The sequence below is a fragment of the Sus scrofa genome, chromosome 15 (genome assembly GCF_000003025.6).
Source record: "Sus scrofa isolate TJ Tabasco breed Duroc chromosome 15, Sscrofa11.1, whole genome shotgun sequence".
NCBI lineage: Eukaryota > Metazoa > Chordata > Mammalia > Artiodactyla > Suidae > Sus > Sus scrofa.
In genome coordinates, this window is record NC_010457.5 from 10698409 (window position 1) to 10723561 (window position 25153).

At 37.8% G+C, this 25153-nt stretch overlaps 1 protein-coding gene across 1 annotated transcript in view; it reads left to right on the top strand.

Annotated features, from left to right (window-relative positions):
* The window catches only part of LRP1B (LDL receptor related protein 1B), a 1887165-nt gene that overhangs the window by 1085604 nt on the left and 776408 nt on the right, over positions 1–25153 (top strand). Inside the window, 1 exon segment of the mRNA XM_021076285.1 lies at positions 24635–24815. Within this exon segment, the coding sequence (XP_020931944.1) occupies positions 24635–24815 (181 nt within the window).

Sequence of the window (25153 nt, forward strand, 5' to 3'; positions counted from 1 at the left end):
GACTTACAAGTTTTGTCATCAACCATCATCCCTGAAATAGTAACAGCTAATGTATTATCTTGAAAGAAGGGTAAAATCTCAATTCTTGAAGATGGTGGAAGAGTAGGGGGACATGTTCGCCCTCTCCCACAAACACAACCAAAAAAACCACATCTACAGGTTAAATGACTTGCAAGAACAGCAATCAATCGCTGGCAGAACCTAAACTCCAACAATGGCAAGAATCTTGTGACATACCTGGGTAAAACAAGAGAAAAGAGGAGAGTGAGAGAAGGAGAGTCCGAGCTGGATGGGCATTCCTGAAAGGGAACTGTGGAGGAGAAAGGGATCCCACACTCTGGAAAGTCACCTACTTGATGGAAAGATCAACTGAATTGGAAGGCTCTCCAGATGCAGAGAAGAGTGCAGCAGTAAGTCGGAGTTCTGAAAAGCAGAGTGAGAACCGAACAGATCATCTGAACTACTGGTACAGTCACCAAAAATTGAGACACTTGGGTGGGGCTGGGCACCGAGACCTCGGCTCTGGAGGTTAGTCCCCAGGAACAGGCTGGGGTGGGCAGTGTGGAGACTGCTTGGGGGGGGTCTAGGAACCCGTCTGTCAGGTTTGATGGGGCAGAGACTGCCTGGGAGACTAGAAAGCAGAACGTTGCAGGGGAAGGGAGCAATATGCTAAGGGCTGGGAAGTGGAAAGCCACATCAGAGGGAATCTGGGAGAAGAGCTGGATCTGCAGGAGAGACAAGGTGCCAGTGTTGGGGATGGCAGAGAAGAAGGGGTGGGCCACCACAGAATACTCCCCATGCCACAGCAAGCTCACTGGCCCGCCAGCTATCAGAAAGCTTTGCTTCCCAGTGCATCCCCCCTCCCTTCCCCCTCACGCATGCACGGGACCTGGGGCTGCCTGCCATCCCAGAGAGAGGGCTGGCCTCAACATTTGCCAGAAGCCTACCACCACAGGAGCTTTCCCCTGCCCTGGCCTGCTTGCCCTCTGGAGGGGCTACACCCCCGCGGAGCAGCACCCAGCACCGCCAGCTCCCAGAAAAAGGCCTGCAGCCCAGAAAAGCTAGAACAAGCTCGGCCAGGCCATGAAAAATCTGCCTCTATTATCAGGCAGTCCTTCCAAGTCGGGCTGCCCTGGGGAAGAGCCTTTTGGGTTCTGAGCGGCCCAGCTAGCTGCTCCAGCCCCTGGGGGGTGCTGCAGTCCCATGGAACAGCTGCCCAGCACTGCCAGCACCCTGCAAGAGCCCCACAGTCCAAAAACACCAGAGCAAGCTCTGCCCGGGCAAGTGAAATCTGCTTCCATCACGGTATAGATCTCCCAGTCCTGTCTGCCCTCAGGAAGACCTCCTTTGTTTCAGAGAGACCCTGTCAGCCCTGCCCACCCTCTGGAAAAGCCACGCTGCCTCAAAGAAGACTGACCAACAACGCCAGCCCTCAGGAAACATTCTACAGCAGTGCCAAGGCAAACACTGCCCGTCCACAGAGAGTACAACTCCACCAGGAAAAAGAAAACAACAAGCAGGATGAAGAAGCTGAGAAACCACCCACAGTTAAACCTAAAGGAGAACTCACCTAAAGCCGTCAAAAACGAAACACAACTCTGCACTCTGACAGACTTGGAGTTCAAAAGAGAAATAGTGAAAATACTGAAGGAACTAAGATATGAACAGTAATGCAGACACCCTCAGAAAGGAACTAGAACATATAAGGAGGAGCCAAGAAAAACTAGAAAATTCATTTGCAGAGATACAAACAGAACTAAGGGCAGTAAAAACCAGAATGAATAATGCAGAAGAACAAATCGGTGACATAGAAGATAGAATAATGGAAATCACCCAATCAGGTCAGCAGACAGAAAACCAAATGAGAAAACATGAAAGCAATATAAGAGACCTATGGGATAATATAAAGCAGGCCAATCTATGCATAATAGGAATTCAAGAAGGAGTAGAAAAAGATAAGGGGATGGAAAATATATTTGAGGAAATTATCACTGGAAACTTCCCAAATTTAAAGGATACTGAGTTCAAGATGCAAGAAGCACAGAGGGGCCAAAAGCAAGTTGAACCCAAAAATATCCACACCAAGACACATTATAATAAAAATGGCAAAAGTTAATGATAAAGAGAGGATCCTAAAGGCAGCAAGAGAAAAGCAGAATTTTACTTATAAGGGAACCCCATATGGTTATGAGCTGGTTTCTCTACAGAAACTCTACAGGCCAGGAGGGAATGGCAAGAGATATTTAAAGTGCTAAAAGGAAAAAATATGCAACCTAGAATACTCTATCCAGCAAGAATATCATTTAAAATAGAAGGGGAAATAAACATTTTTTCCAACAAACAAAAGCTAAAAGAGTACAGAAATACAAACCCAGGCTAAAAGAAATATTAAAGGGCTTCTCTAAACAAAAACAAAAACAAAACAAAAAAAAACAAAATAAAACAAAACAAAAAAAACAGGAAGGAAAGAAAGGGAGAAAAAGAAAAAAAAAAAAAGAGGAAGAACTAGGATTGAGGAAACCACAATCAGAGAGCAGTCACTCAAATAAGCCAGCATACAGATTTAATCATGAACATGTTTCAAACAAAATAAAATTAAAAAGAAAAAAATTCATCAAAATCATAAAATGTGGGCAAGGGAAGTAAGGAAATAAATAGACCCTTTTTTTGGTTTGTTTGTTTCTCTTCTTAATTTTAGTATAGTAATGAAATGTTTGAACCTACAGGACCATCATGCTAAAACACACAATTATAGGAAGGGGTTAACACACTTAAAAAACAGCAACCACAAGCCAAAACCAAACACTGCATTCGCAAAAAATGAAAAAAAAAAAAAAAAAAAAAAAAAAAAAACACTCAAGCAGATAATAACTGGAGACCATCCAACCAAAAAAAAGAAAGGAAGAATGGAGAACCATAGAATCAACTGGAACAAGAGGTTCAAAATGGCAATAAATAATCATCTATCAATTATCACCTTAAATGTCAATGGACTGAATGCTCCAATCAAAAGACACAGAGTGGCTGAGTGGATAAAAAAGCAAAAACCTTCAATATGCTGCCTACAAGAAACTCACCTTAGGACAAAGGATAGGTATAAATTGAAAGTGAAGGGGTGGGAAAAAATATTTCATGCCAATAGACATGACAGAAAAGCAGGAGTCGCAACACTCATATCAGACAAAATAGACTTTAAAACAAAAGACATAAAGAAAGACAAAGAAGGACACTATTTAATGATTAAGGCATCCGCCCAAGGAGAGGATGTTACTATCATCAACATATATGCCCCAAATACAGGAGCACCCAGATACATACAACAAATATTAACAGACATAAAAGGAGAAATCTATGGGAATGTAATCATAGTAGGAGACTTTAACACCCCACTCACATCAATGGACAGATCCTCTAGACAGAAAACCAATAAAGCAACAGAGATCCCAAACGAAACAATAGAAAATTAGACTTAATTGATATCTTCAGGACATTACATCCAAAAAAATCAGAATACATATTCTTCTCAAGTGCATATGGAACATTATTAAGAATTGACCGCATATTGGGACACAAAGCTAGCCTCAACAAATTTAGGAGCATAGAAATTATTTCAAGTATCTACTCTGACAACAATGCCATGAAACTAGAAATCAACCACAGGAAAAGGAAAGAGAAAAAACCTACTACATGGAGACTAAACAGCATGCTACTTAAAAACCAATGGGTCAATGAGGAAATCAAGAAGGAAACTAAAAAATACCTTGAAACAAATGATAATGAAGACACAACCTCTCAAAATCTATGGGATGCTGCGAAAGCAGTGTTCAGAGGGAAATTTATAGCAATACAGGCCTTTCTCAAAAAAGAAGAAAGATCCCAATTGACAACTTAACCTTCCACCTAAACGAATTAGAAAAAGAAGAAAAAAGACAGCAGAAGGAAGGAAATTATAAAGATCAAAGAGGAAATAAATAAAATAGAGATTCAGTGGGAGGGATCGGGAGCTTGGGCTTATCAGACACAACTTAGAATAGATTTACAAGGAGATCCTGCTGAGTAGCATTGAGAACTTTGTCTAGATACTCATGTTGCAACAGAACAAAGGGTGGGAAAAAAAATGTAATTGTAATGTATACATGTAAGGATAACTTGATCCCCTTGCTGTACAGTGGAAATAAAAAAAAAAATGTGAAAAAAAAAGAGATTCGAAAAACAATAGAGAAAACTAATAAAACTAAGAGCTGGTTCTTTGAAAAGATAAACAAAATTGACAAACCCCAGGCTAGACTCACCAAGAAGAGGAGAGAAAGAACTCAAATAAACAAAATTATAAATGAAGAAGGAGAAATCACAATGGATACTGCAGAAATACAAAAAACCATAAGAGACTACTATGAACAACTATATGCCAAAAAATTTGACAATCTGGAAGAAATGGACAATTTTCTAGAATCTTACGGCCTGTAAAATGAATCAAGAAGAAAGAGACCAAGGACAGCTTGTTCAAAAAGTGGTACTGGGAAAACTGGACAGCCACATGGAAAAGAATGAAATAAGAACACTCCCTAACACCATACACAAAAATAAACTCCAAATGGATTAAAGACCTAGACATAAGACCAGACACTATCAAACTCCTAGAGGAAAACATAGGCCAAACATTCTCTGACATAAACGACAGCAACATCTTCTCAGATCCACCTCTTAAGAGTATTGACAATAAAAAGAAAAATAAACAAATGGGACCTCATCAAACTTAAAATTTTCTGCACAGCAAAGGAAACCCTAAACAACACAAAAAGACAACCCACAGAATGGGAGAAAATCTTTGCAAGTGAATCGACTGACAAGGGATTAATCTCCAAAATTTATAAACAACATTTGCAGCTCCATACCAAAAAACAAACCACCCCATCCAAAAATGGGCAGAAGATCTAAAAAGACAATTCTCCAAAGAAGACATACAGATGGCCGAGAAACACGTGAAAAGATGTTCAACATCACTCATTATTGGAGAAATGCAAATCAAAACCACTCTGAGGGACCACCTTACACCAGCCAGAATGGTCATCATCCAAAAGTCTACAAACAATAAGTGCTAGAGAGGGTGTGGAGAAAAAGGAACACTAGTACACTGTTGGTGGGATTGTAAATTGGTGCAACCACTGTGGAAAGCAGTATGGGGATTCCTCAGAAAAGTAAACATAGAACTACCATTTGGTCCAGCAATCCCACTCCTGGGCATCTATCCAGAGAAAACCATGATTCGCAAAGACACATGTACTCCAATGTTCACTGCAGCACTATTTGCAATAGCCAAGACATGGAAATAACCTAAATGTCCATTGACAGAGGAGTGGATCCAGAAGATGTTGTACATATACACAATGGAATATTACTCAGCCATCAAAAAGAATGAAATACCAGCATTTGTAGCAACATGGATGGACCTAGAAACTATCATGCTGAGTGAAGTCAGCCATACAATGAGACACCAACATCAAATGCTTTCACTGACATGTGGAATCTGAAAAGAGGACAGACGGAACTTCTTTGCAGAACAGATGCTGACTCACAGACATTGAAAAACTTACGGTCTCTGGAGGAGACAGTTTGGGGGGTGGGGGGATGTGCCTGGGCTGTGGGATGGAAATCCTGTGAAATCAGATTGTTATGATCATTATACAACTACAGATGTGATAAATTCATTTGAGTAATTAAAAAAATGAAAAAAAAGAGACCAACAAAACAGACAGATCACTAGAAATGAAATTGAATGCATCATAAAAACACTCCCTACAAATAAAAGTCAAGAATCAGATGTCTTCAAAGGCAAATTCTATCAAACAAATAAAGAGGATCTGGTGCCCATCCTCCTTAAACTTTTTCAAAAGGTCAAAGAAAAAGGAATACTCCCAAAGACATTCTATCATGCCACCATCACCCTGATTCCAAAACCAGACAAAGATAACATGAAAAAAAAAAAAAAACACTATCGGCCAATATCTTTGATGAATACAGACGTGAAAATTCTCAAAAAAATCTTAGCCAACTGAATCCAATAACATATCAAAAAAATCATACACCATGACCAGGTAGGGTTCATCCCAGGTTCACAAGGATGGTTCAACATACACAAATCAATCAACGTCACACACCACATTCACAAAAGAAAAGTCAAAAATCATATGATCATCTCAATAGATGCAGAAAAAGCATTTCACAAAGTCCAACATCCATTCATGATCAAGACTCTCACCAAAGTGGGTATAGAGGGAACATACCTTAACATAATCAAAGCCATTTATGACACACCCACAGCAAATACAATACTCAATGGAGAAAAATTGAAAGCATTCCTACTAAAATCTTGAACAAGACAGCGATGCCCACTCTCACGACTGCTATTCAACATAGTTTTGGAAGTCCTAGCCACAGCAATTAGACAAACAAAAGAAATAAAAGGCATCCATATAGGAAGAGAAGAAGTAACAGTGTCACCATATGCAGATGACATGATACTATACATAGAAAACCCTAAGAATTCAACCCAAAAATGACTTGAACTGATCAACAAATTCAGCAAAGTAGCAGGATATAAGATCAACATTCAGAAATCAGTCACATTTCTGTATACCAGCAATGAAACGTTAGAAAAGGAATACCAAAACACAACACCTTTTAAAATTATACCCCAAAAATCAAATACCTGGGAATACACCTGACCAAGGAGGCAAAGGACCTATATGCTGAGAACTATAAAACATTAATCAAGGAAATTAAAGAAGATGTAAAGAAATGGAAAGATACTCCATGTTCCTGGGTTGGAAAAATCAATATTGTAACAATGGCCATACTACCCAAAGCAATCTACTGATTCAATGCTCTCCCTATCAAATCAACCATGACAGTTTTCACAGAACTAGAACAAACAATCCAAAAATGTATATGGAACCACAGAAGACCCAGAATTGCCAAAGCAATCCTGAGAAACAAAAACCAAGCAGGAGGCATAACTCTCCCAGACTTCAGGCAATTATTACAAAGCCACAGTCACCAAGACAGTGTGGTCCTGGTACCAAAACAGACAGACAGACCAATGGAACAGAATAGAGAACCCAGAAATAAACCCTGACACCTATGGTCAATTAATCTTTGACAAAGGAGGCAAGAGTATAAAATGGGAAAAAAGAAGGTCTATTCAGCAGGCGATGCTGGGAAACCTGGACAGCTGCATGCAAATCAATGAAACTAGAACACCCCCTCACACCATGCACCAAAATAAACTCAAAATGGCTGAAAGACTTAAATATAAGACAAGACACCATCAAACTCCTAGAAGAGAACATAGGCAAAACACTCTCTGACCTCAACCTCATGAATATTTTCTCAGGTCCGTCTCCCAAAGCAACAGAAATAAGAGCAAAAATAAACCAATGGGACTTAATCAAACTGACAAGTTTCTGCATGGCAAAAGAAACCCAAAAGAAAACAAAAAGACAACTTACAGGATGGGAGTAAATAGTTTCAAATGATGCAACGGACAAGGGCTTAATCTCTAAATTATAGAAACAATTACATACACCTCAACAGCAAAAAAAGCCAATCACCCAATGGAAAAATGGGCAAAAGACCTGAATAGACATTTCTCCAAGGAAGAAATACTGATGGCCAGCAAACACATGAAAAAATGCTCAACATTGCTGATTATAAGAGAAATGCAAATCAAAACTGCCATGAGATACCACCTCCCACCATTCAGAATGGCCATCATTAATAAGTCCACAAATAACAAGTGCTGGATGGGTTGTGGAGAAAAGGGAACCCTCCTGCACTGCTGGTGCAACCACTATGGAGAACAGTTTGGAGGTACCTTAGGAATCTATACATAGAACTTCCATATGACCGAGCAATCTCACTCTTGGGCATATTTCCAGACAAACCTTTCCTTGAAAAAGACACATGCACCCACATGTTCATTGCAGCAGTATTCACAATAGCTAAGACATGGAAACAACCCAAATGTCCATTAACAGATGTCCTGATTAGGAAGATGTGGTATGTGTACACAATAGAAACACTCAGCCATAAAAAATAATGAAATAATGCCATTTGCAGCAACTTGGATGGAACTAGAGAATCTCATACTGAGTGAAGTAAGTCAGAAAGAGAAAGACAAATATCATTTGTTATCACTCATATCTGGAATCTAATATGCTGCACAAATGAAACTTTCCACAGGAAAAAAAATTCATGGACTTGGAGAATAGACTTGTGGCTGCCTGAGGGGAGAGGGAGGGAGTTGGGAGGATGGGGAGCTTGGGGTTATCAGATACAACTTGGAATAAATTTAAAAGGAGATCCTGCTGAGTAGCATTGAGAACTATGTCTAGGTACTCATGTTGCAACAGAACAAAGGGTGGGGGAAAAAAATGTATACATGTAAGAGTAACTTGATCCCCATGGTGTGGGGGGGGGGGAGGGAAGAGAACTAAAAAGAAAGTTACCATATGATCCAGCAATCCCACTCCTGGGTATATGTTTGGAGAAAACTGTAATTCAAAGATATTCATGTACCCCAATGTTCATAGCAGCACTATTCACAGTAGCCAAGACAGGGAAGCAACCTGAGTGTCCATGGACAGAGAAATGAATAAAGAAGATGTGTTACATATATACAATGGAATACTACTCAGCCATAAAAAAGAATGAAATAAAGTCATTTGCAGCAACTTGGATGAATCTAGAAATTATCATACTAAGTAAAGTAAGATAGACAGAAAAAGACAAATATCATGATATCACTTATATGTGGAATCTAAAAAATGCTATAAATAAACTTATTTACAAAACAGGAATAGAAGAAAAAAACTCAATTCTTAAAAGTTCTTTCTCTCTTTTGGGGCATGTGGCACTGGGAGGAGAACCATCCAAAATTTTTCTCCAGACAAACAGCATAAGCAGTTAAAACTACAGGGGTTTCTCTTTAGATCATGCATTCAATAAGGCATTATTAGCTTAAGAAGTGATAAAGCTGGTGTGATTTCTCTAACAATACCCATTTCACAGTGTTCACAGCTACTGTTTCTGTGATCACTCATAATTCTAGAAGAAAAGGCACATCTTGGCCTATATATATATATATATATATATATATATATTCTGTAATCCTAAAGTCAGTGCAATCACCAAGAGAGAAATTTTTTGTACAACAGTCACAATCTCTCTTCCACATAGAGGCGCAAAGACTTCTCCACCCAGAAATTGGATCATTCTTTCTCATTAAATCCTTAAAAGGAGCACTTAAAAATGTTTCATTTGAGTAATCAGCTTATATGACTTTATTAATTATGATGTATACTGTGGCACTTTCCTCTCACATATGCTCATATTCGCATCAAAGATGAAATATCTGAATGTCATAGAAAGACCATCTGTATCACATCTCCCAAAATGAAACTGAAAACATGCTTTTGATAATAGAAGGAGGCCACTATGTTTTAAATGTTCTGTTCATCTGGGAAACAGGACCTTTATATGCACTTTACATATCTCTGAATAAAAGAGCAAAGTGGTTTGTTCCCATTGAGAGCTGCTTGTTTATTCACCCTCCCTCACCTAATGAGTTAACTGAGGAAGGACCTCAAATGAAAATGAGGATGAGAATTTCAGCTTCAGCTAGCCAGTGGGGACAGGTAATGTAGAAAACTTTAGTCAAGTACTCCTGCAACCTTATGAGAAAGAAACTTCAGCAGGAAAACTTCGCTGCCACACTATTAATTAAATGAACCTCATTCACACATGGCAGATACATATGAGCTGTGATGCCTCAGGCCATGTTGAAATGCACAAAGAGAATTTGTATTAATTGAACTCCAGGAGTATGAAGCAGAAGAGTTGTCTAAGTGCTAACTCTGAGGCAAGATAAGGCCCCACTGGCCCTGGGCTTGTCTACATGCATAGGGCACTCCCAGTTATTTAAAACATATGACCATACTCTGCGCTTATGAAAATACTTTGGGAATACTTTATTCCAAATTAGAAAAATAATGCTCATACTAAGGATAGAAAAACTTGTATATCTTAGAAAAATGTAGGCACTGTATTTTTATTATGGCAATTATGGGGTATAATTTCCACTTAATTCCTTATAATGTTAATCAAATTCTGTTATAAAGCATCAAGATTTATGCATTAATCTAGAGATTTGGTTCATGCAATTTAACAAAATTAAGGCCATTGCTAACATATTTAGCAATGTGGTTTTTTTGTCTTGGACCCATTTTTAAAAGTAGAATATTTTAAATATATTAAGTGTTAATCCTCTTTTATTCCATAAATGTATAATATGTAAAAATCAAACCTATAATGGTGGTTTTGTTTTAGAAATATATTTTCCAACCTCTCTTTAAAATGCTTGTTTTATCTAATCATAGATATTAAATTAATTTAAATAGCTTTCTGTTTTTTATTTATCTTAAATCCATATAATTGTGCTTTTTAATTTACATAAATTTTATTATCTCTTGTTCATTCTCATTTTGTTAATGGTAGGTATTACTTATGGGAATAACAATGATATCATCAAGAAGTCAGTGAAAATCAAGCTTTTGACAATGTTTTTCTTTTTTTAAATTTATTATAGTTGATTTATGTTATATCAATTTCTGCTGTACAGCAGAGCGACACAGCTATACCTATATATATATATATACACACACAGTATTTTTATCTTATTATCTTAATGTTCCATCACAAGTGATTAGACATAGTTCCCTGTGCTATACAGTAGGACCTCATTATTTATCCAGTCCAAATGTAATAGTTTGTATCTGTTAACCCCAAACTCTCGGTCCACTCCACTCCCTCCCCGACCTTTAACAACTGCAAATCTGTTCTCCATGTCAATGACATTTTTTCTTTTCTGTAGATAGGTTCATTTCTACTATGTATTAATTCCAAATACAAGTGAAATCATATGTTATTTGTCTTTCTCCTTCTGACTTACTCAGTATGAGAATCCCTAGTTGTATCCATGTGCTGCAAATGGCATTATTTTGTTCTTTTTTTATGGCTGAGTAGTATTCTGTTGTGCATATGTGTGACATCTTCTTAACCCCTTCATCTGTCATTGGATATTTAAGTTGTTTCCATGTCTTGGCTATTGTGAATTGTGCTGCAACGAATATAGGTATGCATGCATCTTTTTGAATTAAAGTTTTGTCTGAATATATGCCCCAGAATGGGACTGCTGGATCATATGGTAGTCCTGAATTAGGTTTCTTAGGAACCTCCATACTGTTTTGCATAATGGTTGTATCTTTTACATTCCCACCAACAGCGTAGGAAGATTCCCTATTCTCCACACCCTCTCCAGCATTTGCTACTTGCAGATTTATTAATTATAGCCATTCTGACCTGTGTGAGGTGATACTTCATTGTAGTTTTGATTTGATAATTAGTGACTTTGAGCATTTTTTCATGTGCCTGTTGATCATTTGTATGTCTTCTTTGGAGAAATGTCTATTTAGGTCTTCTGCCCATTTTTTTAATCACGTGTTTTTTTTATTTTGTTTTTGTTTTTGTTTCTTTACTGTTGATTTGTATCAGTGTATGAGTTGTTTGTATATTTTGAAGATTAAGCCATTATCAGTTGCATTGTTTGAAACTATTTTCTCCCATCCCATAAGTTGTCCTTTTTTTTTTTTATAGTTTCCTTTTCTGTGCAAAAACTTATAAGTTTGATGAGGTCTTATTGGTTTATTTATTTTTTTTATTTCTCTTGCCTTAGGAGACTGACCCTAAGAAAACATTCATACAGTTGATGTCAAAGAATGTTTTGCCTATGTTCTCTTCTAGGAGTTTAAAGGTGTCTTGTCTCATGTTTAAACTTAAGTCTTTTTAAGCCATTTTGAATTTATTTCTGCACATGGTGTGAGGGTGTGTTCCAGTTTCATTGATTTACATGTAACTGTCCAGTTTTCCCAGTAGTGCTTGCTAAAATCTTTTACCCATTTTATATTCTTGGCTCCTTTGTTGAAAATTAATTGACCATAGGTGTCTGGGTTTATTTCTGGAGTCTCTATTCAGTTCCATTAATCTGCATATCTGTTTTTATATCAGTACCACACTGTCTTGATTACTGTGGTTTTGTCATATTGCCTGAGGACTGGGAGAGTTATGCCTCCTGCTTGGATTTTGTTCCTCAGAATTGCTTTGGCAATTCTGGATCTTTTATATTTCCATATAATTTTTTTTTCTAGTTTTGTGGAAGATGTCATGGGTAATTTGATAGGGGTTGCATCAAATCTGTAGATTGTTTTGGGTAAAATGACTATTTTAATAATATTAATTCTTCTAATCCACAAACATGGAATATCTTTCCATTTCTTTGAATCCTCTTTGATTTCCTTGATTAATGTTTTATAGTTCTCAGCATATAAGTCTTTCACCTCCTTAATCAGGTTTATTCCTAGGTATTTCATTTGGGATGTTGTGATTTTAAAAGGTATTTTTATACTCCTTTTCTAATATTTCGTTGTTATTGTATAGAAATGCAACCAATTTCTGAATGTTAATCTTGTATCCTGCTACTTTGCTGAAGTCATTGATCAGTTCTTTCATTTTTTGTGTGGTGTCCTTAGCATTTTTTATATACAGTATCATGTCATCTGCATATTGTGACAATTTTACCTTTTCTCTCCCAATATATGTCTTTACTACATATTTAGTTTCATTTCTAGTGATTGGTCTGTTCAAATGGTCTGTATCCTCTTGATTTATGAGATGTTTTTCTGGCACACTATTTATATGTGTTATGTCCATTTATAAAATTTATTCATGATGCGCTGGTGAAAAGTTTGCAAAGATAAAATAATGGAAATCTAAATAATTTGAGTCAAAATAATATATTAACCTTAAGTATTTACAAAGTACATGAAAAAAAGTCTGTTTTTAATCTGAATTTTATGGATATCTCATTTCTTTGCTTTGAGAACATGGAGACATGGTTTAATCCAAAAAAATTACAAGGAATTTCCTTTTGTGACTCATTGGGTTATGAACCCAACTGGTATCCACGAGGATACAGGTTCTACCCTTGGTCTCACTCACTGGGTCACGTATCTGGCATTCTCATAAACTGTGGTTAAGGTCACAGATGTGGCTCAGATCTGGCATTACTGTGGCTATAGTGATTCAGCCCCAATCCTGGGAACTTCCATATACCACAGGTATGGCCCTAAAAAAAAAGAAATTACAAGAAGATATTATCTACTGGAATTTTTCTTTCTTTGAAAAAGTGCAAGCATGTTGAGTTCCTATTTACTGATAAATGAAATTGGGTATATTGTGAAACATAAGGGGATTTTGACAGATTTCAAAAAAATTCATACTCTGTTTCTATTAGTTATACAATGATGATGACAATGATGATGTAGAGAATGCTGATTTTGGAATGTAGAATACTTCAACTCTACCCAAAGACATCAAAGCAGTCTACTCTAGCAGGTTTCTCTTAATCACACTGCTTTCCTGCATTTGAACAGTCATGTGTTCCCTTGAGCTAGTGATTAGTATCTCCGTCTTTACCTATGTTGATTTGGAAGTTCAGTTGCATAAACTTCCATACATTATTGATCATCTAGCTAAAGAATTTTGGTCATAGAGTTCCTAATAGTCAATCTCAGGGAGACCCCAACCAAACCCTCTTGAATGAAAAATTAAATGTACATGAAACCAATGCTCTATATGCCTCAGTGTTTCATCTAAGGCATAAGTTAAAGGAAAGTACTGAATGATACAGAAGCAGAGTACTTTTCTTATCAATACATATTTGTTGAGAAAAGGATTCACTGGTTGTTCAGGCATTGTCCTACAAGTATAAGAGAGGGAATTTCTCTATGTTAAGTTAAAGATAACCTAAACATATTCCCAGGTTTCACATAGACTCTTTTTTGAGTTTTTAATTATTATTATTTTAAAATTTGCATTTAGCAGCATTCTTTCCAGGACATACATATATATGTATGTATGTATATATATTTATATACACACACATATATATATATATATAATATTTAAGCACATTCTAGGGTAATGGATTCAATGCTATCTCAATGGATATATAGCTAAAGAGATGATTATAGTAATAATGATACTATTAGTAATAATAGTCATAGCAATATTTATATTTATATTTATTAACTGCCAGACATTATTTGTAAGAGTTTTACATGTATTAATTCACTTAGTCCTTTGAACTGTCCTGTGACTTAAACACTGTCATTATGCCCATCTTAAAGATCAAGTGTAATTTGTTCAGATAGAAAGGTAAGTGACTGACAAAGCCACTCACAGGAAGGATGGTTCCAGAGCTTGTAATTCTAATCATTATTTTATGCTATTCAAGTATTTTATTTTTCAAAGACAAAACAAACCAATTAGAGACAGCATCCTTCCAAGCTCTGCATTTTGGAATTCTATTCCATCCCACACTTTTTATTCACTACTAACTCTGCATATCCTATTTCTTTTTTTTTTAATTTATCTTTTATTGTTATTTCCCCCAACACATTTTTTTTCCACTGTACAGCATGGGGACCCAGTTATACATCCATGTATACATAATTTTTCTCCCATTGTCATGCTACATTGTAAATATCTAGACATAGTTCTCAGTGCTACTCAGCAGGATATCATTGTTAATCCATTCCAAGAGCAATAGTTTACATTCATTAACTTCCAGCTCCCAATCCCTCCCCCTCCTCCCTGGGCAACCGCAAGTCTATTCTCCAAGTCCATGATTTTTTTTTCCTGTGGAAAGTTTCATTTGTGCAGCATATTAGATTCCAGATATGAGTGATAACAAATGATATTTGTCTTTCTCTTTCTGACTTACTTCACTCAGTATGAGATTCTCTAGTTCCATCCAAGTTGCTGCAAATGGCATTATTTCATTATTTTTTATGACTGAGTGGTTTCTATTGTGTACACATACCACATCTTCCTAATCAGGTTAATGGACATTTGGCTTGTTTCCATGTCCTGGCTACTGTGAATAGTGCTGCAATGAACATGCGGGTGCGTGTGTCTTTTTCGAGAAAGGTTGTCTGGAAATATGCCCAAGAATGAGATTGCTGGGTCATATGGAAGTTCTATGTATAGATTCCTAAGGTACCTCCAAACTGTTCTCCATAGTGGTTGCACCAGCTTACATTCCCACCAACAGTGCAGGAGGGTTCCCTGTTCTCCACAACCCATCCAGAACTTGTTATTTGTGGACTTATTAATGATGGCCATTCTGAATGGTGGGAGGTGGTATCTCATGGCAGTTTTGATTTGCATTTCTCTTATAATCAGCAATGTTGAGCATTTTTCCATGTGTTTGCTGGCCATCAGTATTTCTTCCTTGGAGAAATGTCTATGCAGGCCTTTTGCCCATTTTTCCATTGGGCAATTGGCTTTTTTTGCTGTTGAGGCGTATGTAATTGCTTCTATAATTTAGAGATTAAGCCCTTGTCCGTTGCATCATTTGAAACTATTTACTCCCATCCTGTAAGTTGTCTTTTTGTTTTCTTTTGGGTTTCCTTTGCCATGCAGAAACTTGTCAGTTTGATTAAGTCCCATTGGTTTATTTTTGCTCTTATTTCTGTTGCTTTGGGAGACGGACCTGAGAAAATATTCATGAGGTTGAGGTCAGAGAGTGTTTTGCCTATGTTCTCTTCTAGGAGTTTGATGGTGTCTTGTCTTATATTTAAGTCTTTCAGCCATTTTGAGTTTATTTTGGTGCATGGTGTGAGGGGGTGTTCTAGTTTCATTGATTTGCATGCAGCTGTCCAGGTTTCCCAGCATCGCCTGCTGAATAGACCTTCTTTTTTCCCATTTTATACTCTTGCCTCCTTTGTCAAAGATTAATTGACCATAGGTGTCAGGGTTTATTTCTGGGTTCTCTATTCTGTTCCATTGGTCTGTCTGTCTGTTTTGGTATCAGGACCACACTGTCTTGGTGACTGTGGCTTTGTAATAATTGCCTGAAGTCTGGGAGAGTTATGCCTCCTGCTTGGTTTTTGTTTCTCAGGATTGCTTTGGCAATTCTGGGTCTTCTGTGGTTCCATATACATTTTTGGATTGTTTGTTCTAGTTCTGTGAAAACTGTCATGGTTGATTTGATAGGGATTGCATTGAATCGGTAGATTGCTTTGGGTAGTATGGCCATTGTTACAATATTGATTTTTCCAACCCAGGAACATGGAATATCTTTCCATTTCTTTACATCTTCTTTAATTTCCTTGATTAATGTTTTATAGTTCTCAGCATATAAGTCCTTTGCCTCCTTGGTCAGGTGTATTCCCAGGTATTTGATTTTTGGGGTATAATTTTAAAAGGTGTTGTGTTTTGGTATTCCTTTTCTAACGTTTCATTGCTGGTATACAGAAATGTGACTGATTTCTGAATGTTGATCTTATATCCTGCTACTTTGCTGAATTTGTTGATCAGTTCAAGTCATTTTTGGGTTGAATCCTTAGGGTTTTCTATGTATAGTATCATGTCATCTGCATATGGTGACACTGTTACTTCTTCTCTTCCTATATGGATGCCTTTTATTTCTTTTGTTTGTCTAATTGCTGTGGCTAGGACTTCCAAAACTATGTTGAATAGCAGTCGTGAGAGTGGGCATCGCTGTCTTGTTCAAGATTTTAGTAGGAATGCTTTCAATTTTTCTCCATTGAGTATTGTATTTGCTGTGGGTGTCTCATAAATGGCTTTGATTATGTTAAGGTATGTTCCCTCTATACCCACTTTGGTGAGAGTCTTGATCATGAATGGATGTTGGACTTTGTGAAATGCTTTTTCTGCATCTATTGAGATGATCATATGATTTTTGACTTTTCTTTTGTGAATGTGGTGTGTAACGTTGATTGATTTGTGTATGTTGAACCATCCTTGTGAACCTGGGATGAACCCTACCTGGTCATGGTGTATTTTTTTGATATGTTATTGGATTCAGTTGGCTAAGTTTTTTTGAGAATTTCACGTCTGTATTCATCAAAGATATTGTCCGATAGTGGTTTTTTTTTTTTTTTTCATGTTATCTTTGTCTGGTTTTGGAATCAGGGTGATGGTGGCATGATAGAATGTCTTTGGGAGTATTGCTTCTTCTTTGACCTTTGGAAAAAGTTTAAGATGGATGGGCACCAGTTCCTCTTTGTATGTTTGGTAGAATTCGCCTGTGAATCCAACTGGTCCTGGATTTTTATTTGTAAGGAGTGTTTTTATGACATATTCAATTTCATTTCTAGTGATCAGTATGTGCAGTTGGCCTATTTCTTCTTGATTCAGTTTTGCCAGGCAGTAAGACTATAGAATGTTGTCCCTTTTTTCTAAGTTTTCAAATTTGTTGGCATATAATTGTTTATAGTATTCTTGCAATTTTTTTTTTTTTGTATTTCTGCAGTATGCATTGTGGTTTCTCCTTTTTCATTTCTCCTTTTGTTTATTTCGGTTTTTTCTCTCGTCTTCTTTGTGAGTCTAGCCAGAGTTTTGTCAATTTTGTTTACCTTTTCAAATAACTAGCACTTCGTTTGATTGATTATGTTTATTGTTTTTTAAATCTCTATTTTATTGATTTCCTCTTTGATCTTATTTCCTTCCTTCTGATGACTCTAGGTTATGTTTGTTCTTTTTCTAATTCATTTAGGTGGTGGGTTAAGTTGTCAATTTGAGATCTTTCTTCTTTTTGGGGAAGGCCTGTATTGCTATTAATTTTCCTCTGAGCACTGCTTTTGCAGCGTCCCATAGATTTTGAGTGGTTGTGTCTTCACTATCATTTGTCTTGAGGTTTTTTTTAATTTCCTTCTTTTTTTTTTTTTTTCTGTCCTTTTGCCTTTTCTTGAGCCGCTCCCATGGCATATGCAGGGTCCCAGGCTAGGGGTCCAATCAGAGCTGTTGCCACTGGCCTATGCCAGAGCCACAGCAACACAGGATCTGAGCCACATCTGCAAACCACACCACAGCTCACAGCAATGCCAGATCCTTTACCCCTGAGAAAGGCCAGGGATTGAACCCTCAACCTCATGGTTCCTAGATGGATTCATTAACCACTGCGCCATGATGGGAACTCCTTAATTTCCTTCTTGATTTCCTCATTGATCCATTGGTTTTTAAGTAGCATGCTGTTTAGTCTCCATGTAGTAGTTCTTTTCTCATTTCTTTTCCTGTGGTTGATTTCTAGTTTCATGCCATTGTTGTCAGAGAAGATCTTGAAATAATTTCAATACTCTTAAATTTGTTCAGGTTAGCTTTGTGCCCCAATATGTGATCAATTCTTGAGAATGTTCTATGTGCACTTGAGAAGAATGTGTTTTCTGCTTTTTTTTGGATGTAATGTCCTGAAAATGTCAATTATGTCTAAATTTTCTATTGTTTCCTTTAGGATCTCTGTTGCTTTATTGGTTTTCTGTCTAGAGGATCTGTCCATTGATGTGAGTGGGGTGTTAAAGTCTCCTACTATGATTATATTCCCATAGATTTCTCCTTTTATGTCTGTTAATATTTGTTGTATGTATCTGGGTGCTCCTATATTTGGGGCATATATGTTGGCGATAGTAACATCCTCTCCTTGGCTGGATCCCTTAATCATTAAATAGTGTCCTTCTTTGTCTTTCTTTATGTCTTTTGTTTTAAAGTCTATTTTGTCTGATATGAGTGTTGCAACTCCTGCTTTCTTGTCTTGTCCATTGGCATGAAATATCTTTTCCCATCCCCTCACTTTCAATATATATGTGTCCTTTGTCCTAAGGTGATTATCTTGTAGACAGCATATTGTATGTCTTTGCTTTTTTGTCCAATCAGCCACTCTGTGTCCTTTGATCAGACCATTCATTCCATTGACATTTAAGGTGATAATTGGTAGATGTTTGTTTATTGACATTTTAAACCTCATTTTCCAGTTGATTCTATGGTTCTCCATTCTTCCTTTCTTTTTTTGTTTGGATAGTCACCAATTATTTTCTGCTTGAGTACCTTTCTTTTCATTTTTTGTGAATGCAATGTTCAGTTTTGATTTGATTTTAACACACTGTTTTTTAAGTGTGTTAACCCCTTCCTATAATTGTGTGTTTTATCCTGATAGTCCTCTAGGTTGAAACACATCATTACCATAATAAAATTTTTAAAAAAAGAAAAAAAAGAATCTATTTCCTTACTTCCATTGCCCACATTTTGTGATTTTGATATATTTTTATTTTATTTTATTTTAAACATTTTCATGATTAGATCTGTATGCTGACTTATTTAAATGACTGCTCTCTGATTGTGGTTTCCTCCATCATAATCGTAGTTCTTCCTCTACATTTTTTTTAATTTAAAGAAGTCCTTTCAGTATTTCTTTTAGCGTGGGTTTCGTATTGCTGTATCCTTTTAGCTTTTGTTTGTTGGAAAAATTTTTTATTTCTCCTTCTATTTTAAATGATATTCTTGTTGGATAGAGTATTCTAGGTTGCATTTTTTTTTTCCTTTCTGTGCTTTAAATATCTCCTGCCATTCCCTCCTGGTCTGTAGAGTTTGTGTAGAGAAATCAGCTGATAGCTTTATGGGGGTACCCATATAATGTCACTTTGCTTTTCTCTTGCTACCTTTAGAATCCTCTCTTTATCACTAACTTTTGCCATTTTTATTATGATGTGTCTTGGTGTGGGTATATTTGGTTTCAATTTTGGGGGGGGCCTCTGTGCTTCCTGTATCTTGAAATCAGTATCCTTTAGATTTGGAAGTTTCCAGTGATAATTTCTTCAAATATATTTTCAATCCCCTTTTCTTTTTCTTCTCCTTCTGGAATTCCTAGCATGTGTAGATTTTGCCCATTTTATATTATCCCATAGGTCTCTTCTATTGCTTTCGTGTTTTTTTCATTTGGTTTTCTCTCTGCTGTCCTGATTGGGTGATTTCCATTATTCTATCTTTGACATCACTAATTCCTTCTTCTGCATTATTCATTCTGGTTTTTACTGCCCTTAGTTCTGTTTGTATCTCTGCAAATTATTTTTCTAGTTTTTCTTGGCTCCTCCTTATATTTTCTAGTTCCTTTCTGAGGGAGTCTGTGTTACTGTTCATATCTTCTCTTACTTCCTTCAGTATTTTCACTACCTCCCTTTTTAATTCCAAATCTGTCATACTGCAGAGGTCTGTTTCATTGTTGACTGCTTTAGGTGAGTTCTCCTGTTGGTTTAACTGCAAATGGTTTCTAAGCTTCTTCATCTTTCTTGTGTTTTTCTTTTTTTGTGGAGTTGCACTCCCTGTGGCCAGGCAGGGTTTGCCCTGGTGCTGCTGCAGAGTGCTTCCTGAGGGCGGGATGTGTTGGCCAGCCTGCTTTGAGGCAGCAGGGCATTTCTAGAGGATGGGCACGGCTAGCCTGTCACTTCTTGGCAGAGAGTCTTTCCCGAGAGTGGTTGGGGATAGCCGGGTCACTCCAAGGCAAAAGAGCACTTCCTGAGTGCTGACCAGCTTGGTCTGTGGTAGTGGGGCAGTTCCTGAGGGCGGGTGGGGCTAGCAGGCTCACTCCAAGGCAAAGGAGAACTTCTTGAGGGCGGGCAGGACTGGCAGGTGTGCGCTGCAGTGGAGGTACCCTTCCTGTGGCCGGGCAGGGTTTGCCCTGGTGCTCCTGGTCTGCAAAGCTCTTCCCGAGGGTGGACGGTGCTGGCCAGCTTGCTCCGTGGGAGTGGAGTGCTTCCTGAGGGTGGGTGGGCTAGCCAGGTCGCTCAGAGGCAAAGGAGCACTTCCCGAGGATGGGAGAAGGTGGCCGGCTTGCTCTGCAGGAGTGGGTGCTTCCCAAGGGCAGGCAGGGCTAGCTGGCTCACTCCCAGGCAAAAGAGGACTTTCCAAGGGCAAGCAGTGTGGTGCTAGTGGGCTTGCTCCGCTGGAGTGGGCCACTTCCTGTGTGTGGGCAGGCCTGGCCAGGAAACCTCCGGTGGTGTTTGGCTTCCCATGGGTGGTGGGGCCAGTCCACTGCGATGGCAGGCAGATTCTGGCCGGGCGAACATGGGATGGGGGAGGAGGGATGCACTGGGAAGCTCTTCTCTCTGCTAGCTGGCAGGCAAGCATGCACCTGGGGCGCAAGGGGTATTCTATGGCAGCCCACCCCTCCTACTTTCCTTTCCCCAACACTGGCGCCTTCTCTTTCCTGTGGATCCAGACCTTCTCCCGAGTTCCCTCCATTGTGGCTTTCCATTCCCCAGCCCTTAGCGTATTGCTCTCCCCACCTCAGACGCAATGCTTCCTAGTCCCTTAGGCTGTCTCCACACAGCCAACCCCAGCCCACTCCCAGGCAGTAAGCTCCAGAGTCTAGGTGTTGGTGCCCAGCCCCTTCGGGAGCATCTGACTTTGGTGTCTGGGAGAGTGGTTCAGATGATCTGTGCAGCTCTCACTCCGCTTTTCAGATCTCAGACCAGCTGCTGCGCTTTCCTTGGCATCTGGAGATCCCTCTGACTAGGTGATTCTCCAGGGTATGGGCTCCCTTTCTCCTTCACAGCTCCCTCTCAGGAGCGCCAGTTCTGTCCTGATTCCCCTTCTCTTTTTCATCTTTTCTCTTGTTTTACCCAGTTATGTCAAGAGATTCTTGCCGTTTTTTGGAGTTTTAAGTTCTGCCAGCATTCCGTTGCTATTCTATGCAAGTCGTTTTACGTGTAGATGTGTTTTTTTGTTGTGTTTGTGGGAGAGGGTGAGCATGTCCCCCTATTTTTCTGCCATCTTGCCTCCTTCTCCTAGTCTGCATATCCTATTTCTAATTAAAGTTGGCCACTATTCAAAATGCAAGGAAATAGTACTGAAAATTATTTTAAAAGAGGAAAAAAAAGATTTATCTCTATCAAAAGATCCAAAATATATATGCATTTTTCACTATGCTAAGTATTTTCCATGCAGTAATTAATTTACTGCTTATGATCATCCCACAGGATAGATGCTATTACTATTATCACTTTCAAAATAGAGAAATTTAGGATCAGAGTGGTTTACTTGCTTACCCAGGTGTAAGAAAGAAAATTTCAATCCGGATAATACTGCAACTTCTTCATATGAGGAAAAAAAAAAAGGCTTAAACCAGATGCCAGAAGGAGACATTTTGAAAATGCGAAAGATATTAAGGAAAGGAGATCCCAGAGTGGAGTAGATTTCAAATGTATACAATTTTTGAAAATCAACTTAAAATGACAAAAACAGCTGCAGACCGTCAGAAAAAAGAAAAGAGTTAAGAGCTGCTCAGTTTCCATTATGCCATAGCAGGAAAGTGCTCAGTAAAATTAAGTGTCAGTAAAGTAAAGACAAAATTAAACTTTTTTCCTAAACATAGGAACAATTAACCTGTGAAAATTACTCATATTGGTTGGTAATGAAGCAGATAGCTTCGTGAAATTGAGAACATATCTGATTCACTGTAATGAGATTTTCAGTTAGATAAAATTACACCTTGTATTAGTTATCCTGAGTTAGGGTACCTACTGATTAGTGGAAAGGGTCATGAAAGAAAATTGTATTTTTTCCAAGGCCAGAGGGTCAGGATTAAAGAATATGATAATAGTCAATATTTATGACATCTGCATGTGAGGGAATGTCATAGATTCCCAGTAATATATGAATGTTCATCTCTGTCTCTGCTGTACTACTGCCTGTTGTTTTGCTCAGTAAGTGTCAATTCTCTGCCTCACACTCGGGAAGAAAAGAGAGAAAGGCCTCCCTGGGTTTGAAATCAGAGGAGTTCACAGTAATTTTTCATGGGGGCATGGAACTATATTTACAACATTGTATAAAGACTGGAAGGTTTATAATATGGCAAAAAGTGAGGAAGATTCAGCATAGGATCAGTGCAGGTAAAAAAAATTCCTACATTGGGGATCATCTGAGTTGGATTTTATCCAAATTCTATCACTTCTTGTGTGATTATGGACCATAAACCTTCATTTTTAAGTGTTAGTTTACCCTTCTGCAAAGGTTTGAATTAGGTGAGCTCATAAGATTATATATTTATAGTATATTTTCCATTACTGCCTTTATATTAAAAGAGCCTGTAATGTGTTCTTTGAAAAAATAATTATAGAACCTACAGAAATATTAGTGTTTCTTTGAGATTCACTTTTCATGCAGTTTGACAATGAAAGCCTATTCTGGGCTTTCAAAGGTGTGTCTTTGCTGGACCTGCTCATCTCTTGGCAAAGGACCTTCATATTATTTTTGTTATTCATATTACATATACATGTTGAACATGCCTACTGTTTTATAATTACTCAATGAATTTTATTACATTTATAGTTGTACAATGATCATCACAACTCAATTTTATAGCATTTTCATCCCCAACCCCGAGCCTATCCCCCTACGTGCCAACCTCTCTCTTTTGGAAACCATAAGTTTTTCAAAGTCTGTGACTCAGTATCTGTTATGCAAAGAAGTTCATTGTGTCCTTTTGCCTCTTTTTAGATTCCACAGGTAAGTGATTTTTGATGTTGGTGTTTCAGTAACATCACTTAGCATGATGATTTCTAGGTCCATCCATGTTGCTGCAAATGCCATTATTTCTTTCCTTTTAATGGCTGAGTAATATTCCATTGTGTATATGTACCACATCTTCTTTATCTCCTCTTCTGTCTATGGATATTTAAGTTGTTTCCATGTCTTGGCTATTGTATTTAGTGCTGCAATGAATATCGGAGTACATGTATCTTTTGAGTCATGGTTTTCTCTGGATAGATGCTCAGGAGTGGGATTGCTGGATCAAATGGTAATTCTATTTTTAGTTTTCTGAGGCATCTCCATACTGTTTTCCACAGGGGTTGAGCCAATTTGCATTCCCACCAACAGTGTAATAGGGTTCCCTTTTCACCACACCCTCTCCAGCACTTATTGTTTGTAGACTTTTTGATGATGGCCTTTCTGGTCAGTGTAAGGTGGTCCCTCAGAGTGGTTTTGATTTGCATTTCTCCAATAATGGGTGATGTTGAACATCTCTTCATGTGTGTTTTGGCCATCTGTATGTCTTCCTTGGAGAACTCTCTGTTTGAACATGCCTAATTTTTGAACATATTGCTTGATCATGTTATTTGATTTTCTTTTAAAAAGTCTATGAAACTGTATTTTTGTTGTGAGAACTTATCTTTCATCCATTTTTTTTCTCTCATCAATTAAACTTTTCTGTTCTCTGCAGATCATCATTCCAATTAAAATATCTCAAGAGAGCAGAGTTCCTGCTGTGTCATATTAAGTTAAGAATCTGACAGCAGTAGGTCCCGTCACTTCAGAGATACGGGTTCAATCCCAAATACAGTGGGTTAGAGACCAGGGTTGCTACATCTGTGGAGTATGTTGCAGATACAGCTCAGATTCAGTCCCTAGCTTGGAAAATTCCGTATATCAAGGGTGTGGCCATAAGAAAATTAAAGAAAAAAAATCTCAGGAGGGCCTGTCATTCTCATAAAATGGCATTCTGTACAAAAGAGAAAATATTCTTTTGAATGATATTTGCAAAAATCGCACTATAAAAATACATGGAGAAGAATGTATTTCTTTTAAAATTAAATTTTTATTAAGTAGAACATAAGCAGTGGACATTAAAACATGTTTCTTTCTTATTTTTTTCATTTTACAGATCTGGATAATGTGGAGGGCATTGCTGTGGACTGGATTGGAAATAACCTTTACTGGACAAATGATGGCCATCGGAAGACTATTAATGTGGCCAGGCTGGAAAAAGCTTCGCAGAGTCGGAAGACTCTTTTAGAGGGAGAAATGTCCCATCCCAGAGGGATTGTAGTGGATCCTATTAATGGGTATGCAATATTTGATTAGCCTTATATAAAGAAAATGATGTCAAATCAATTTGATTTTTACACATTTAGTAGTGGTAAGTTTTATTTAAAACTGTATGCAAATATACATGAATGGTCTGATTGGGAAAAATTACTCATGTAATAATTTCCTCTCCTACAGAATGTGTTAACTAAACATTGAACTGAAATAGATTATTTATATAAAGAATGGTTTTGGTTTTTTTTTTTTGTCTTTTTTGCCATTTCTTGGGCCGCTCCCGCGGCATATGGAGGTTCCCAGGCTAGGGATCTAATCGGAGCTGTAGCCGCCAGCCTACGCCAGAGCCACAGCAACGCGG